The following is a 19264-nucleotide window of genomic DNA, read 5'->3' as shown; positions in this document are numbered from 1 at the left end:
GTAATAATAGTTCTACTAATAATAAGAATTGCAATAATAACAATAATAGTAAAACAATCATCATTACTATGATCATAATTATTATTCGTATTATAATTATTACTATTGCTGTTATTATTGGCAATATTACTAATATTATTATTACTATTATAATTATCATCATTATTAATAATATTATTATTATCATTGGTGTCCTTATTCATATTCTTGTTGTTATTATCATAATTATTATTATTATGATCAATATTAGTGTTTTTATTCATATTATTGTTGTTTTTATCATAATTATTATCATTACTATGATTATTCTAATCCTTCTTCCTGTTGCTAGGGACCCTTACCCTGACTGTGATGTAAGGCTTGACAGTACAAACAGAGGTCTGTGCTGCGGTCAGCAGCGTGACCAGGGTGGAACATGCACACCGGCCTGTCCCGGGGCCCCCCGGGCCCCAGGAGCTGGGGGTCAGAGTGGGCCTGGGGCACCCGCTTTTGCCACACCACATGGGCCCCGGTACAATAGGAGCAGTCCTCCATTCCTGAGTCCAGAAGAAGAGGGACAGGCAGCAGGGCCCGGTGCAGCTCCGGCTGGGGGCAGCAGAAACCTGGACTCTGACCATAGTGGATGTGGATGCTGCGGTCCTCCTGCAGGTCCAGTCCCTGGTGGAAGCAGACAGAAGGGCCGTCCACCACACAGCTCCCTGTCCGAGCAGAGGGAGGGTGTCCGTGGCCCCGGTGGCAGCAGTGGGGTGGAATCTGTAAAGGGACGGGGGACACTTTAACTGAAGGTCCTGCCGGCCTGCTCGGATCACGGTCCTGACAGTCTGTCCCAGGACTTGGTCGATCCGTTGGGTCTGGATTAGGGCACAGACAGGGACTGTGTTCCGGGGAGTCTTTGTCTAAGCTGAGAGCAGCTGGAGCTGCCGCAGTAGCTCCTAACTCCTCCTCAGAACCTCTCGCAGGACTCTGGCTGTGCTCCTCCTCCTCATAGTGGTGATGTCTGTGGCGGTGGTAGTGAATGTGGTTGAACACAGTCTGGGGCTGCTGCTCCTCAGGGCAGACCGCTTTGTTCTCCACAGAATCCAGAGACCTGGGCCGGGTCTGGGCACATGTGTCCAAGCTACTTCTGCGGGCGGCAGAATGTCCGTTCCCGGGCCCGTAGTAAACAAACGGATCATAATCACTACTCAAAGAGCTGCGGAAGGTGGACCAGCTACCATAGACCCCCTGCAGAGATACGTCAGTACAATTGAGAACCGAGTCACTGGAGGAACCGTGACACGGCCCTGAGCTGGAGTCACTCGCTGGCCCATCAGCCAGGTACCCACTGCGTTCTGTGTGGTAGCTGCCACCTGAGCAGCTCCCCTCCCCCTGTCGGCCATGGCCCAGCATCCTACGGGGCTGGGGCCCCACTGAAGGTCCGTGGTAGAGCCTTGAGCTGGACGCACTGCGCTGGGCGGGACAGGACGATCGATAGGTGTGGCAGGACCGACGTGGGCCGTAGTGGTGGGAAGAGGTCCTGCAGTTACCTCCAAACATCTGGGGCCTCCCGGGACCCTCTGCGGGTCGGTGATACCCACAGCTAGAGCCGAACGGTCTGCTAGCCAGGAATTGAAGAGTTTGGTCATCCCTTGGAGAAGAGCCATTGTAGTGGCCCAGATCAGGATAGGGTCCAGAAGGTCCACAAGGATACTGGGGCCTTAGAGAGAAGGGGACAGCATGCTGAGGGAAGTGGTGGTTCCTCGGGCCACTGTAAGGATGATGGTGGAGAAAGCCCTGGCTTTGCTCGGAACTCTGCTGCAGTCTGAACCTCTGGGCCTGCCGCTCGGTCCCTGGGGGAGGCAACCACAGACAAGATGTACCCAATGCTGCAGGAGCTAACGGCAGAGCTGCAGACATGAATTAGAAATCAAAGGAACACACCCATGATGTTGTGCATGCAGAGGGGGCAGGTGCGGTGCTGCAGCAGCCAGGGGTCCACGCAGTCTTTATGGAACTCATGAGCGCACGATATAATCCTCAAGTGCTGGGACAACAAGGAGAGAGGTGAAGACAGGAGCATCTACAGGGGCTTTAGTGTAGCATCACCTCTCTCACCTGGCCGTCCTGGAACTCCTCCAGGCAGATAGCGCAGACCGGACTTGAGTTGGAGCTGCTGGCGGACCCCCAGGGGACCCGCTGGTGATGGGGGCCTGAGCAGCCCTGAGAGTTGTAGGTCTTAGTCTCCAGGCGGCTGATGGCCTGCCTGGTCTGTTGGTGAACCGAGTCCTGAACCCACAGGGCAGAACACTTTGACCGGATCCATCTAATAACTCCGGGTGGACTGATGGTGGAAAGGAATGTGACTCGGACTCACCCAGGTTCTGCTGGACCTGCACTTGTAACGTAGAGCGAAGATGAGGACAATGGTGAGGACGGCCAGGACGATGGTGAGGACGATGCCCATGTCGTAGTGTGGCTGCAAAGGCAAGTGGAGAAGTACAGTGGCCATACACAGCATGGGAACACACAGGTGACGCGTTTGCTGGGTTCTAATTACCCATCGTGGTGGATTCACCATGATCTCGATCCGAACGACGGCCTCCTCGTTCTTGTTGACCAGAGCCATCAGCTCCTCCGCATCGTCAGACTCCACCATCACGACGGGCCGGGGGAGGGAGTCGGCCTCCCGCAGCTGGGCCACGTGGATGGTGTCGGAACCAAGAGGAGGACCACAGACAGACACGGATGTGATGCTTCTGTTCAGAGCTCTGCTCCAGAGGTGCTTCCGGCCAACCCTCCACACTCACCTCAGCGGCAGCGTCGGCATCATCGCTGACGTCGAAGATGACAGCTTGGGCTCCTTTGTCCAAAGCCATGCGAGCCTAAACCATCACACACACACCCACACCCACACACACACACACACAAACAAACACACACACACACACACATTAAAGTCTCACTCTGAGATATAAATACCAAGATACTGCTCAGTGCCTCGGGCCGCCACTAGGGGGCAGTAAGCACACACGTGACATTTCCACAGCAACTTTCAAATCAGGGTCACTTATTTACCGAGTAAATATTTAAACTGTGGGTTTAAATGTTGCCACAGGTCAGTAGAGGTTATGGCCGAGGAGCGGGAAACCAATGGATCTCTCTCCAACAGATGTTGAGAGTGTCAGCGTGGCTCCGTGTGAGCGTGCATGTGAGCGTGCGAGTTTTCACAGTAACCGGCCAGAACGCTCACCTCACGATGGAAATAGAAAAACAGACTCACTTTCATCTCGCCACAGAAATTCAAGTTCCTGGCCCCTGTCCAACCTTAATAAGGATAATCACGTCTTTTAACCCCCTGGCCTTCTCGCCCAGTACCCACAATGCCGAGCAGCAGTCTGCTCGCACCCATATTGAGGACTGGGAAGATGGTACAGACATTTGCTTTTCCTGGTGCTGCCGGGCAGTGTGTCCTTCAATTACCCCCAGCCCTGTTATTAAGCCCTTTTTACGACACGTTAGCATTATACTGCTAATAGCACGGCGTGGTCTGGGAGCTATACGCCCCCCCAGAGGAGCGCTCGTCAGACACCTGTAACCTTCACCTGTGCAGCCAACTAAAAGAGGGAGATGATGGTGGAGAAGATGAAGAGCAGCGGGCTCAGAGACAAGGACATGGAGATGCTCCTTTTTCTGTTGCCCTGGAAACGGTCTTGTTATTGGTTGTTCACAGAAGCACGCCACCGTTCAGCCTGCAGATTTAACTCAAGGGGACCAAGTGAGGCTTACAAACACACACACACACACACACACACACTGACCAATCGTTGCCATCCACAAACATCTGCTGTGTTACTTTAAACTCTGTGATTACAGGTCTGTATTGGGCGCTCCAGTCGGGGCAGATGCAGATTTTATTGGGGCATTAAGGGGACATCAGGTAGGATGTTCAATCATCTGTTGACGTGAGGACGAGAGGCGTGACTGTCTGCGCACGTGTCCAGCATCATGGCTCAACACTAACCCTGGCAGAAGTGAGCGGCTCCGGCGTGCTAGCCCAACATACATGAGCGGGAATGTGCCTCCATTTACCTGGACAACAACAGAACCCACTCAGAAGCTGCACATCTACATCAGCGATCCCCCGTTTTAGCTCCAAACCCAACTTTTCCCAACGTGACCACACACACCGTTCATTGCAGGAGTAAATTATAGCGTGGAATGATGTGTGGGAACAAGGAGTGAGAGTGAAAGTGGTGGAGACTGTGGGAGGGAGGGAGGGGGCGGGCTGAGGTGAGCAGGCTGCACGGCTCCTGCTTTAAAGTGTCTAATGACAGGCTGCAGGACTCTGGGCACCCACGTCTGCTCCCTCATTTGTCCTGACTGGGCCGTCACACGGAGCCTGTGGGACCGGCCGCAGCCTCAATGAGGTGCAGATGAGGGGAGCTGGAGGGGAGCAGGCTGATGTCAGGGGGCATCTCCAGGGAGCCGCTGGAGGGGAGCAGGCTGATGTCAGGGGGCATCTCCAGGGAGCTGCTGATGTCAGGGGGCATCTCCAGGGAGCCGCTGGAGGGGAGCAGGCTGATGTCAGGGGGCATCTCCAGGGAGCTGCTGATGTCAGGGGGCATCTACAGGGAGCTGCTGGAGGGGAGCAGGCTGATGTCAGGGGGCATCTCCAGGGAGCTGCTGATGTCAGGGGGCATCTCCAGGGAGCCGCTGGAGGGGAGCAGGCTGATGTCAGGGGGCATCTCCAGGGAGCTGCTGATGTCAGGGGGCATCTCCAGGGAGCTGCTGGAGGGGAGCAGGCTGATGTTAGGGGGCATCTCCAGGGAGCCGCTGGAGGGGAGCAGGCTGATGTCAGGGGGCATCTCCAGGGAGCAGGCTGATGTCAGGGAGCATCTCCAGGGAGCCGCTGGAGGGGAGCAGGCTGATGTCGGGGGGCATCTCCAGGGAGCCGCTGGAGGGGAGCAGGCTGATGTCAGGGGGCATCTCCAGGGAGCCGCTGGAGGGGAGCAGGCTGATGTCGGGGGGCATCTCCAGGGAGCCGCTGGAGGGGAGCAGGCTGATGTCAGGGGGCATCTCCAGGGAGCCGCTGGAGGGGAGCAGGCTGATGTCAGGGGGCATCTCCAGGGAGCCGCTCACGTTAGAGGAGGCCCAGGAGGGTCTGGCACGACTCTGGTGCCCCGACAGGCACACCACGCACTCACTCACCCGCTCGCTCACTCACTCACTCACTTGCTCGCTCGCTCGCTCACTCACTCGCTCACTCACTCACTCACTCGCTCACGCGCTCGCTCACTCACTCGCTCACTCACTCACTCGCTCACTCGCTCGCTCACTCGCTCACTTACTCACTCGCTCACGCACTCACTCACTCACTTGCTCGCTCGCTCACTCGCTCACGCACTCACTCACTTGCTCGCTCGCTCGCTCACTCACTCGCTCACTCACTCACTCGCTCACTCGCTCGCTTGCTCGCTCGCTCACTCACTCGCTCACTCGCTCACTCGCTCGCTCACTCGCTCACTTACTCACTCGCTCACGCACTCACTCACGCACTCCCTCGCTCGCTCACGCACTCGCTCACTCACTCACTTGCTCACTCACTCACTCACAGCTAAAGACTATTAATTATGTGTGTGTGTGTTTGCACGTGCGTGTGTGTGTGTGCATGTGTGTGTGTGCATATGAATGTGTGTGTGTCTGTGTGTGCATGTGAATGTGTGTGCGTGTGTGTGTGTCTGTGTGTGTGCGTGCGTGTGCATGTGTGTGTGTGTGCGCGTGTGTGCATGTGAATGTGTGTGTGCATGTGTGTGTGTGTGTGCGTGCGTGCATGTGAATGCGTGTGTGTGCGTGTGTGTGCATGTGAATGTGTGTGTGCGTGTGTGTGTGTGTGTGTGTGTGTGTGTGTGTTGCCGCTGGCAGCAGCAGTTGGCAGGGAGGGGGGGTGTGGCCTGTGAGGTATCCATTACTCACAAAGGTGCTTTGATGTGAGGCCGCTGGCGGCCGTGGAGGGGGAGGGGCATGTTCGTGCAGGTGAGCAGATTCTCTCAGTAGTTCTCAGCCTGGGGGGGTCTGAATCACAACGTCCCGCTCCTGTTTCCCCGACCTGCTCCACGCTCGTGTGCTAACACAACTTTGACGATTTCAGCCTCAAACCTGATCTGATCTTCACTTATAGTTTCAGTCCTGAAGTGTGTGTGTGTGTGTGTGTGTGGGGGGGGGGGGGGGGGGGGGGGGGTCAGACCCCCCCCTGAGGGGAATTCCCAGAGAATGCGGCAGATTCACTGTCTGGTCCTGGAGCAGAGGAACTCGCCGCGAAAGCCGATATGCCTCCCAACACACTGTCCCTGGGACCGCCTGGGGGGGCGGCCGGGCCTCACCGTCCCTGCCCAGTGTGGGACCGCCTGGGGGGGCGGCCGGGCCTCACCGACCCTGCCGTCACATCTGGCCGCCTGGTGCCGCCCAGATGTGACGCGGTCCCGGTTCAGCCCGGCTGCCACCCAGCACCGTAATGGGAGCCGCTGGCTGGTTCCTCAAACTCCGAGGAATGACAAAAACATCCGCTCAGTGGGAACGTATGGCGATGTTCAGGCATTCCCGTCTGTTTGAAGTGGGAATGGCGGAGGATTCTTTGGGAAGCCAATTACAGGGCCTGTGCGGGCCTTTAGGAGGCAGATAGTGTTCTTGTTTTCATAAAGCATCCTGTTATTTAATCAGGCCTGTAAGTGAGAGCCTGCCCCCCGCTGGAACCCCCCCATCATTCCTGCCCCGAGCCCTCGTCTCATTCAACAACTCCAGTAAGTCCCAAGGAATTCATTCCTGGAACAGCCTGAGCAGTAAGCCCTACTGCAAACACACACACACACACACACACACACACGCACACACACTGACACAAACACACACACACACACACACTGACACACACACACACACACACACACAATTAGACACACACATAGACACGCAAAGACACACAGTCACACATAAACTCACAGACACACACTCACAGACACACATAGAAACACAACCATTCAGACACACACAGACCCACACACACTGAGACAAACACACACACCCACACACACACCCACAGACACCCACACACAGACACACCCACAGACACACACACCCACACTCACAGACACACACAGACATACCCACAGACACACACACCCACACACCCACAGACACCCACACCCACAGACACACACATCCACACACACACCCACACCCACACACATCCACACACACACACCCACACACACACCCACAGACACCCACACACCGACTCAGACACACACCCACACCCCACACACACCCACAGACACACACATCCTACGCAGCACCCACAGCAGCCGTCGGTGGCTGAAGGACCTGAAGGCCTCACAGATCCTGCCATCAGAATCTCGACACACTGTGGAGCTCCGATGTCGTGACCCGAGTCAGACACACACAATAGGATCTTTATAATCCCAGATATTCCAAGAGTGAAGCCGCACAGGGCAGCGGAGCAGAAGATGCACCTGGGTGTCAGAATGAGGGCCCTCGTCCTCCAGAGGGAAACATTGGTGCCGTTCCAAAATCCCAGATGTTACAAACGGGACAGAAATCACCCTCATCCTGTAAACTTGGGTCACACTTGTGATGGACCCTGAAGGCACCACTTCAAGGCCCTTCAAAGGTCTGCTTCACTTCCTGGGTTGTGGTCCAGGCCCCGTGTGCTCAGGCCTGGGGCCCTGACAGTCCAGACCAGGGAGCCACTGTCCGTCTCTCCAGCGCCTCGGCCACCACAACCTCTCGCTAGGAGCCACCGAGCGGGGGAATGTGTGACGCTGGCCTCTCAGAGTCAAACAGGTTCATGCTGCAAAGGTGGAGAGAGAGGCGGCTCCTCCCGGCCCTGATCGTCCCTGCTCCACGCTCCGGCCTGGGGAAGCAGTTAGGAGTAACACAAGCCCGCTGGCTTTCATCTCCTGCGTGCTCTTGCCCAGCCTGAGGCCAGCAAAGAGGGGGAATTAGAAAATAAAAGGGACAGAAAGAAAGAAAGAAAGAAAGGGTTGGAACACAAAGGGAGACGGTGGCGGCACGCAGGAAAATGCTTTTCTATGGGAATGCTCCCTTAATCTCATAAAGGTGGCATGAAAACCTCCATGTTTGTCCAACAATTCCAGAGGCTGCACAAGCCTCCGCTTGCTGCTGCATTAGGAGCCATTCTAACGAGATCTGAGGGAGGCTGCGGCTCCACCGGCACAATGGGAAAGTATGGCACGGGAATTAGGGAGGCAAGGGAGAGGAATGTGAGCGAGGGAGGGACCTGGGGGGGAGGAGCAGGGAGGGGAGAGGGGAGAGGGGAGATAGGGAGGGGAGAGGAGGAGAGGAGGAGAGGAGAGAGGGAGGGGAGGAGAGAGAGGAGAGAGGGTAGGGGAGGAGAGGGAGGGGAGGGGAAAGAGGGAGCAGAGAGGGGAGGAGAGGAGAGGGAGGGGAGGAGAGAGAGGAGAGAGGAGAGAGGGGGAGGGGAGGAGAGAGGGGAGGGACCTGGGGGGGAGGAGCAGGGAGGGGAGAGAGGGGAGGAGAGGAGAGGAGAGGGAGCGGAGAGGGGAGGGGAGGAGAGGGAGGGGAGGAGAGAGGGGAGAGAGGAGAGGGGAGAGGGAGTGGAGGGGGAGGAGAGGGGAGGGGAGGAGAGGGAGGGGAGAGAGGGGAGGGAGGGGAGAGGGGAGAGAGGGAGGGAGTGGAGGGGGAGGAGAGGGAGGGGAGGAGAGGGAGGGGAGAGAGGGAGGGAGGGGAGGAGAGAGGGAGAGAGGAGAGGGGAGAGAGGGAGGGACCTGGGGGGGGAGGGGGGAGGAGCAGGGAGGGAGGGGAGAGGAAGGGGAGAGAGGAGGAGAGGAGAGGGGAGAAGGAGAGGGAGGGGAGGAGAGGAGAGAGAGGAGAGAGGGGAGGAGAGGGAGGGGAGAGAGGAGGGGAGAGAGAGGAGAGGAGAAAGGAGGAGAGGAGAGGAGAGGAGAGGAGAGGGGGGAGAGGGAGAGGGAGGGACCTGGGAGTGTGAGGAGGAGCAGGGAGGGGAGAGAGGAGGAGAGGGGAGAGGGGAGAGAGGGAGGGAGGAGGGAGGGAGGGAGAGGGAGGGAGGGGAGAGAGGGAGGGGAGAGGAGAGAGGGAGGGAGGGGGGGGAAAGGGAGGGAGAGGGAGGGAGGTGGAGAGTGGGAGGGAGAGGGAGGAAGGGAAGAGAGGGAGGGACGGGGGAGAGAGAGGGGAGAGGGAGGAAGAGAGGAGAGAGGGAGGGAGAGAGAGGGAGGGAGGTGAGGGGAGAGGAAGGGGGAGACAGGGAGGTGGAGAGAGGGAGGGGGAGGGAGGAGAGATGGGGGAGGGAGAGAGGGAGGGAGGAGGAGGAGGAGAGATGGAGGGGGAGAGAGGAAGGGGGAGAGGGAGGAGAGAGGGAGCTGGAGAGGGAGGGAGGTGGAGAGAAGGAGGGGGGAGAGAGGAAGGGAGCGGGAGGGGGGAGAGGGAGTCTGAGAAAAACAACTTTTTCTTCAGTCAACAGTCCTGGTTCTGACCTGGCTGTCCTGACCTTAAAGCAAGCAGACAGACAGACAGACAGACAGACAGACAGACAGACAGGCAGACAGACAGACAGACAGACAGACAGGCAGACAGGCAGACAGGCAGACAGACAGACAGACAGACAGACAGACAGGCAGACAGGCAGACAGACAGACAGACAGACAGACAGGCAGACAGGCAGACAGACAGACAGACAGGCAGACAGGCAGACAGGCAGACAGACAGACAGACAGACAGACAGACAGACAGACAGACAGACAGACAGACAGACAGACAGGCAGACAGGCAGACAGACAGACAGGCAGGCAGGCAGGCAGGCAGGCAGGCAGACAGACAGACAGGCAGGCAGGCAGGCAGGCAGGCAGGCAGACAGACTGGCGTGGGTCACCCCCAGGCCTGGACAGCCACTCCTCTTCATCAACCCGTTCACCTCTCCACCTCTCCTGGGCGAAGCCTCTTCCTTTGTCATGACCTGAGGAATGTTCTGGCTGACAGTGGCACCTCCAGCACCACTCTGGCCTCCCACTCAAGACCCACCTCCAAACCCTCAACAAAGAACCGTCCCAAGGGAAATAAACAGTTCCACCATCCTGATCCGGCAGTAGGACAAGATAAAGGTCTGGATTCTGAGTCATCCAGGGCCTGGCTGTCTGTCCTAGTCTACTCTAGTCTGTCCTAGTTTACTCTAGTCTCCTCTAGTCTGTGCTTGTCTACACTAGTCATGTGCTAGTCTGCCCTAGTCTGTGCTAGTCTCCTCTAGTCTGTGCTAGTCTGCTCTAGTCTGTGCTAGTCTACTCTAGTCTGTCCTAGTTTACTCTAGTCTACTCTAGTCTGTGCTTGTCTACACTAGTCATGTGCTAGTCTGCTCTAGTCTGTCCTAGTCTACTCTAGTCTCCTCTAGTCTGTGCTTGTCTACACTAGTCATGTGCTAGTCTGCTCTAGTCTGTGCTAGTCTACTCTAGTCTGTCCTAGTTTACTCTAGTCTGTGCTTGTCTACACTAGTCATGTGCTAGTCTGCTCTAGTCTGTTCTAGTCTACTCTAGTCTACTCTAGTCTGTGCTTGTCTACACTAGTCATGTGCTAGTCTGCTCTAGTCTGTCCTAGTCTACTCTAGTCTCCTCTAGTCTGTGCTTGTCTACACTAGTCGTGTGCTAGTCTGTCCTAGTCTACTCTCATCTGTGCTAGTCTACTCTAATCTGTGCTTGTCTACACTCGTCATGTGCTAGTCTGCTCTAGTCTGTGCTAGTCTACTCTAGTCTGTGCTTGTCTACACTAGTCATGTGCTAGTCTGCTCTAGTCTGTGCTTGTCTACTCTAGTCTGTGCTAGTCTACTCTAGTCTAGTCTGTCCTAGTCTACTCTAGTCTGTGTTTGTCTACTCCGTCTGTGCTAGTCTACACTAGTCTGTGCTAGTCTGTCCTAGTCTTCACTAGTCTGTGCTAGTCTGTCCTAGTCTTCACTAGTCTGTCCTAGTCTTCACTAGTCTGTCCTAGTCTACTGTAGTCTGTGCTAGTCTGCCCTAGTCTACACTAGTCTGTGCTAGTCTACTCTGGTCTCATGCGCAGCATATTAGCCTAGCAGGGCCTCTCCCCTGCTCCTGCTGCTCCACCAGGCCCTGCAACTGTTATATAGAGGCTGAAGCTCACATATGGAGCCACTCAGATCCCAAGAATTTTGAGCATAATATTCACAAAAATCCCTGAAAAAGAACCAAACTTAAATCAAAGCACTGTCTTGATTCCAGAGGCTGGAGTCTGGATCCCAATCAGTTTTCCCTTTGACACCATAACTCTGAAAATAGGATCCCTTGACCCACTCCAAAAGGGGTGATAAATATAAATCCATGTAAATGATTAAAAGAATCAAAGAGTTTATTCAAATATGCTTTATTTACATAGTTATGTAACTTCTGGAAATCTAGACTAAAAGAAAGTGGCTATTGATTTTGTTGTTCTAGTTCAGTCCACATCGGATGGATCTACAGCGTCCTCTCTCAGGGACATGGACATGGGTGCGGGACCCTTCTGTCCCCTGTGCAGGAACCCTAACAGCCAGAGGGACGCCATCTTATACCAGAGGAGGCCTCAACCACCCGGAATCTGATTATGATCCGGACCACCAATCTGGATCTGGATCGCAAACATCTATGAGACCGGATGCTAAAAACCCCAAAGGAACCGAGTAAAAATCCGGTACAAACGTAGAGGCCAGACTGCTGCGGGAGGCGAAAGTGAAGGAGACGCCACGCCAACGGCCCTTAAAACAATTGTGCGACTGCTGTGTAGTCAGGCTTCCTGCCCCTCCGAGCCTCCTCTCCCCGCAGCTGGGGCAAGACCAGGCTCGATCCCATCTGCAAAGATATTTTGTCAAGCCCGCCCTCTGAGGAACTGCAGGGTTGGAGCTGCTGCCAGATCAAAGCACTAATACTTGGGTAATAATAAGCTGCTGCCCTGCGAACGCCTCCTCCGTCAGGGTGAGGCACAGCTATAGTTCACTTGTAACTGCAGGGCCATTAAACACTCATCAGACGATCCCACGGCCGTCCCCCTGGAGAAAAACATCTTCAGCTCTGGAGACCCAGAACCAGCCCGGCCAGAACCTTTAACGGGTGAACAACTAGTGGCCCAACCCCCCCAGATGGGCTTATGTCAGCAGGTGTCGGCAGGCCGTCCGTCCCTCTTTAAGGTGGAGGTATTTTACGGACAGCTGCTACATTTGGCCCAGCTGGAATCACCTGGGCTCTGTCACTCCGTGGGAATGACGCCACGTTTTATTTTTAGGGCAGCATTTTTTACTACTGTCTGCTTTGGCGACGGCCCGACACACTTCCTTAGACACGCCGAGCGAGACCTCAAACGCACGACAACGTACCGCGCAAATATTTCCTCTCTGGAATAGCAGGAGCAGTCATGCAAGAGGGCGGCAGCGAGCGGACCAGAACCACGTTAGCCGTTCCGTGCAACCTCCCTCTGACAGAGGTGAGAGAAATGTACAACCCGCACATTGAAACAGGCCGTGTCCTGAAACCAAAGAGTACAGAACTCATAGTCAACACACGCTTTAATCAGTTGGGCCCGTCAGCGCCCCTAGCGGCGGTGTTGGGAATCACAGGGGGCTCGTGATTAAATGAGCAAAACAGTCGCCTGAAACAAGGACACACACTTGTGTGCTCATTTGTGTGTCGCTGATAAGCTTAGTAATAGAAAGTCCCCCTGCAGGCTGCAGCCTGGGCGTGCCGTACCCTACAAACCCCTCACTGGATGGCAGGGGTGATGCACCTCTAGGCCTGAGAATGTTCCACCTTCTGAGGCCACAGGATGTGTTTGCATTTCCACAGCTGTACTCTTCCGTTTAATGCACAACAAACTGATCCTTGAGCTGAAAAAGCTCTTGTGGCCATTTGTTTTGGAGACCTAAAGAAAAGGATATTGGACCTTTGCCCCGTTACTGCACAGCCTCTCATTTACTCCACGAGTCTTCGCTGACCTCAGCAGAAAAGCTCTCCTTCAGCAGGTTTGTGGCAGCAGACAGAGGATGAAGACCTCCAGAACACAGCAGCTAACTGTAGCTAACGAGCAGGAAATCTTCCCCAGGTTTTACTTAAGCCCCTAAACGGCCCCCAACGAGCTAAGGTCAGAAAGCAGTCTGGTTCACTTTGGAATGTAAACAACATTCCTGCCGCTCCAGTGTCTTCTCATCCTGGTTGCTGAATGGAAACAGAATGTTTGTGAGGTGAACACAGAAGAACTGTCACCTCCTTTTCCCCAACCTCAGATTTCTGACATTGCTGATGCTCCATGAGTACTTAGAGTCTTTGAACGTGAACTTTAAATTAGGTGGATATGACCTGGAGAACAGTCCCAGACTCACAGATGCTCACAGATGACACACGGGCCGATCAAGGTGACAGCTTGAGTAGCTAATGGGAGGACAAGCAAACTGAACAACTCCAGAGGACGTTTAGCTGAACTGCTTAATAGCTTAAATGTAGCAACCTAAATCTTCCATCAGCAGGTGAAGCCACCAGTGATGGGATAGAGAGAAGATGCAGGAGTGCCCGAATCATCCCCAGGTTCTGATGTTCTGGTGTCACTTGAACCAAACAGCATTTAGAACTCAAGGCTAATTAAATGCTGTTACCAGGGAGACGTGGCGGTGTTCCTGGATCTACACAAAGGCACGGTGATTCCACATTAGCTTTGCTTTCAGTTAGCATGCCAATGAAAACAATCAGCGTTTTTGCATTTACGACCTGCTGGCAGAGAAACAGGTCAATAAAGAGGAGCGCGTTGTGGTTCTGCAGAGCAAAACAAGTTCTTGCTTCAGTAGACGAAGAACACGTCTTCTTCTGAGCTCCACAACCTCCACGCTGGCCTGCGGCCCCACAACACAAACATTCAGAAAAGCCGGCGATAGCGTTCGCCGTTCTTGTCCCCCTCTCTAAACCAGGAGGGACAGCGAGCGTCTGATCTCAGTAACGCCTACATGGCGTAGGAGAAGAACCAAGCAGGACCCTTCTCCAGCTTCCTGTTGTTAGAGATGCTGCTCTGCTGCCCGACTCCGCTGGTTCTTAGGTGACGTAATCGGTCAACAGGAAAGTATTAACCTGCTGAAAAGACACATATCGCCCCCTAGTGTTGGGGAGGAGGAGGAGGACACCGTCCTGCCTGTCGTCCCATGCTCTCTCCTGTAAAGCAGGAGGGGGAGCAAATACACACAAGACACCAAAGTGCAGTTCTTAGCATAACTGGAATAAAGTGTGCATGGAAACGTGCATGGAGACGACCTGAGCACTCCTGGAGGTGTAGTGAAGCATCGGGTAGAGGAGGCGAAGCCGTCAGTAAAGATCTAAAAATCGTGTGTGGACCTCTGCTCTTAGCAAACAGACAATCAGAGACTCCTGGAATGCACGAAGGTCCAGCAGCCAAGTGAGAGCCTAACCTAAAGGGGAATGGCATTCTCATCACAGGAGGCCTCCCTGAGTAAACACCAGTCTAAGGAGCCCAGGCTTGACGTGGGATTCCTGTCATGTGTGAAGATGCACGCGCAGAAAAACTCCATCTTTTACACATGAGCATGAAAATGGTCCCCGGTGGGCAACCACTGCCACACAGCAGCCTGTGAAAGGACTGGACATTCATACGGTTTGGTCGGATTTCACCGGGAACCTCCTCATCTTTGCTCCAAACCAAAGAGAATCGGGGTCCAGGCTCCCGACAGAAGGTGGACCTGCGGCCACATGGTCTGGGGGTGGATGATGTCATCATGACCGCGACATCCAGGAATCCATGGCTACAACAACATCAGCATATTCTGGAATACTCTAGCAGCCTGGGTGCTCCTCACAGACCCCATACACATACGGTCAGAGTCCAAGTGTCGGAGCACAAACGGGCAAAAGCAAAGGAATCCCAATCGTTTTCAGTCGTTACTTGTTCCATCAGGAAGAAAGAATGAACAAAGGAAACAATTCTGAGGAAAAGCGGAGACTTCTACTCGTGCTGCTGGATGCAGAAACCCACCCTGAAGGATGGACCCCCACCTTGGGAACCATCATCTTGCACCACTTTACTCCAAGTCCTGAGAAAACACTCTCAAATATAAGCTCACATGGTTTCCTGATGTTTAAAGTGGAAAAATAGCTCATTTAATACTGGAAGAGGACTTGAAACAATGTTGTTTTGTCTCGTTGAGAGAAAATCAGACAAAGCCTGGTTGAGCTGACAGGAGAGGAACTGCTCAGGCAGAATCAGAGTCGCTGAGGAGGCTCCCTGGCACAGGCCAGCTCATAAAGTATTTCTGTGGAAGTGAAATCAAAGCGAAAAGCAGAAGTCTGCTCAGGCTGAAGTGGGTCAGACCGGCCAAAATGTGCTTTTGTGTACCTGCTGCTTTTTACATTTAGACTCAAGACCCAAACCTCGGCTTTTTCCAGATGTTCTACTGTGCTGGAGCTCCTCCTTATCTCTGATTACTGGAGCCACTGGGCCCGGAAAAGAAACCCAGAAGCAAGGAGAGACTGCAGGGGCCTGAAACCTCCGCCGCAGAAGAACAGAAGACCAGGAGACCAGGAGGCCAAGAGACCAGGAGGCCAAGAGACCAGGTGAGCAGGAGGCCAGGAGACCAGGAGGCCAAGAGACCAGGAGACCAGGAGGCCAAGAGACCAGGAGAGCAGGGGCCCAGGAGACCAGGAGACCAGGAGACCAGGAGACCAGGAGGCCAAGAGACCAGGAGGCCAAGAGACCAGGAGAGCAGGGGCCCAGGAGGCCAAGAGACCAGGAGACCAGGAGGCCAAGAGACCAGGAGAGCAGGAGGCCAGAAGAACAGGAGACCAGGAGGCCAAGAGACCAGGAGAGCAGGAGGCCAGGAGACCAGGAGAGCAGGGGCCCAGGAGAGCAGGGGCCCAGGAGACCAGGAGGCCAAGAGACCAGGAGGCCAGGAGAGCATCAATGCTGTCCTTTCTGATAAAGCTACTTTCTCTCACTGGGGCCACGTTTCCACAGGTTTAACATCTAAACATCCTCCTAAAACACGTGACGTCCTTCTTCGTATCATGGTGGTTGGATTGGAACGGTAACTACACTAACAGGCTAACCCCACTGACAATGACAATGACTCCACCTGTTATCAGGTCCCTTTGAACATTTGAGACACATCTAGGAACACACACTGACACACTGGTGCAGGTACACGTGCACGTAAAGACCAGTCAGACAAACAGGAAACTGGGAAAAAAAGCCTTTTCTTCCGAGAGGATCGTTTTCTGTGAGAGTCAACAGGTTCAGGCAGACCAGGTCCAGTCAGAGTAAACAGGCTTTTCCAAGAGGATGGTGGTGATTCACACACGTGCACTTGTGCAGACGTCCTCCTGCAGCCAGCAGAAAGGACCCACTCCGACCTTTCCACAGCTCTGGGGGCAGGGGCAACACTCAGCTCATGGAGGTGGACCAACCACCCGCCCAGAAGAGGGCAACACCTTCCCGGAGGACCGGGCGCTTCTCTCGTCCCCTTCAGTCATCTCTGAAGAGGGTTCTCATGCATCTGAGGAAAACTGGAAATCAGACACTGAAATGGACCCGGTGCGAGAGAGTCTGCACAATGGATCTCCTCTTCATGAGGTTACCCAGGATAGGAGCGCAGGAACCCAAAATAAAAACAAAGCACAACAAGGAAACATTATCCTTCGAGGCCTTCAGCTTCACATTGTTTGGTTTGCAGGCTATTCTGAGTGCATGTGGTGCAACATGAACCTCCTGCGGCCAGCGGAGTATCTATAGATCAGAGGGGCGGGTTCCACTCCGACAAGACTGTAAACAAGCCCCACGAAGAGAGCACAGCCCCAACCCTCTGATTCATCCTCTTTAAAAGGGACGACTCCTCGACAGCTGCGCCGCCCAGCCCCGATAGATCCTGCAAACGCCGCGCCTGACAGCGGAAGTGAGGCTGCCGCTGGGCGGGGAGCAGCTCCGGCTCAGACAACATCCTCTCCGCACATCCAGCTCAGAACGGGGGATGAAGCCACGGGACCGTGGCGTCCCCGCGCCTGTTCCTACCGCAGGACCACCTCTGAAACACCGTTATGTGTGACGCACTGCTCAGTTTTCAGAGGTCCCCCTCTCACACAGGTCAGCAGGACACAACCCATCATCTCCCATCACGCTGAGCGGCCCCAGTCAGGAAAGACCCGGAGGCCCCTCCGCCAGCGAGGCGAGCCGTGTCGGACGACTGTTTCTCTGACTGACTCTGAGACGACTGACAACAGCACTGGGAGGGAGGCGAGCGGCGCTCCGGCACCTTTGCCGAGTTACCCCCTCCCCCCCCCCCCCTCTGGCGTCTTGCTCTGGTTCCCAGTAAAGGAGCAACAGGAGGAGCTCAGAAACGAGCTGGCCAAGTGTGGGAATGTCGAAATCGTCACCGCGGCGAGCGGCTCCTCAACATGGCTTTAAATTAGGGGAAAAGAAAACACAGGCTAAAAAAAGGCGGCCAGCTCACTATAATACTGCCTGCTAATTTGTCACCACTTGAAACACAAGGAAAAAATAGCAGCCGTTTGAAAGGGCGCCGCGTTGAAGCGAGGGAACACGCCCGCCCCGGGCAGAAACCCCAGGGGTCCAGCTATACGTTCTGCACATTTGATCTCTGTGGTTGGAATCTATGGAAGTGCATTGGTATTAGAGGGGAGATGAAACAGGGGAAAGTGAGTGTCTGGCTCTGGCCTGCTGGCTGCTGGGACGGGACCAGTGACAGCTGCGGCTTTAAAAGCCTCACATCCCGAGCCAGGGCTCAGGGCCACTTGCTGAGCTGAGCCCACCCTCCTCCTGTCCAAGCCCTCGCTCTGAAGGATCACTCTCCGTGACAAAACCTCCAGCTCCAGCCAAAATATTTCTTCCGCTTTAAAGTCTAAATCCGAGCAACGGAAGAGGTGCTGGACAGAAACAAGATGGCAAGACAGTGGATGGGGCTGCCGCCACATAGGAGGGGGGGGGAATGGCGTGAAGCAGAGCGAATGTGTGCGAGGCCGTACCTTATCGAGCAGCGGCAGGCAGCGGGGGACCCTCTGCTCCAGCTTGACGATGGTGATGAAGTCGCTCTCCTGTCGTTCATCCTCGCTGGTGTTGCACAGAGACAGAGGGTGATACTGTGGAAACAGAGGAGCAGAAGGTGAACCCCTCCGGAGATCCACTCAGGACAGTCTGCAACCCAAGCCGCCGCAGATGTGTCTGCTGACATCATCTCTGCTGGCCACCAGCAGATCATGCACACCATACATTACTGTAGTCTGAAAAGCTCTCCAGTGGGAAGAATGCAGATAATAAATGAGACCTCGTGCTAAGCTAACCCGGCATCCACTCTGTATATGCATTATATGTGTGAATAGATCATAGATGTAGGCGCGCACTGAATGTGGCACGAGCCGAGTACACTGAGACACGTTTGTTGGGCTTTGTTGTTAACAGCTATCAAAGGAGGAAAAATCCAGCCAGCTTGATCTGTGGAGGAAGAAAAAGACAGAAGCGGACACAAACGAGCGCCGCAGGGCGGCGATGTTCTGGCCAGCAGAGGGCAGCACATGTGCAGCATCTGGATGCACTCGAAACACCAGGAAAAGGGATTTCCATCCCATCAAAGTGGATGGATCCAGGGTCCAGCCGTGTTACTGGCATGCTAAAGTCTGCTCTCATGATCTTCAGGGTTCGGGCGATAGCTGGAGGTGTATTAAACGCTCATTTCAGTTCATCCTTGAAATAAACTAAACAAGGTCAAATAGGTTTCACAGAAAGAAGCCGCTGTAATTACACTGTAATTAACACTGTCACGAGCGGAGCAGCGGCACCATGACGACAGGGACTCTCATAGAAGCAGGGTTCTCCCCGATGGGGGGAGGGACACCAGCCAACGGCCCCTCGTCTTCTCCTCCCACCAACATGTGTGAATCTTCAAACATCAAAGCAAAGAGCACAGCTGGTTCTTACACGGCGAGTTCTTGATAAAATCCTTTCATTTGTGGAATTGAAGCATTTCCTTTCTTGACACCAAGAGGAAAATCGCTGGCACACCAGGCAATCAATTACATGGCCCGGCTCTGCCCCCCCCCGCCGCCCCCCCACCGCCTTCAAACTACTGAAGAACAGGAGAGATTCTTTCGCTGGAACATTTGATCCCCTCTGAAAGGGAGGAAATTCACGGCTGCTGAAAGGCTGCATTTAAGAGCTCAGAGGAGAGCAGCGGCGTGAG

The 19264-nt window shown here is 54.6% G+C and overlaps 1 protein-coding gene across 1 annotated transcript in view; it reads right to left on the bottom strand.

Annotated features, from left to right (window-relative positions):
- Positions 1 to 19264, bottom strand: part of LOC115252683 (E3 ubiquitin-protein ligase RNF43) — a 55260-nt gene that overhangs the window by 4116 nt on the left and 31880 nt on the right. Inside the window, exons 2-8 of the mRNA XM_029848546.1 lie at positions 18054 to 18167; positions 2787 to 2861; positions 2537 to 2671; positions 2354 to 2455; positions 2095 to 2265; positions 1921 to 2023; positions 342 to 1829 (exon numbers count right to left, since the gene is read on the bottom strand). Coding sequence (XP_029704406.1) covers positions 342 to 1829; positions 1921 to 2023; positions 2095 to 2265; positions 2354 to 2455; positions 2537 to 2671; positions 2787 to 2861; positions 18054 to 18167 — 2188 coding nt within the window. The remainder of the gene's footprint in view (positions 1 to 341; positions 1830 to 1920; positions 2024 to 2094; positions 2266 to 2353; positions 2456 to 2536; positions 2672 to 2786; positions 2862 to 18053; positions 18168 to 19264) is intronic.

This window comes from Takifugu rubripes, chromosome 15, assembly GCF_901000725.2.
Source record: "Takifugu rubripes chromosome 15, fTakRub1.2, whole genome shotgun sequence".
NCBI classification, from domain to species: Eukaryota; Metazoa; Chordata; class Actinopteri; order Tetraodontiformes; family Tetraodontidae; genus Takifugu; species Takifugu rubripes.
Note: the sequence above shows the minus strand (reverse complement) of the source record. Positions and strands in the feature narration are given on the sequence as shown.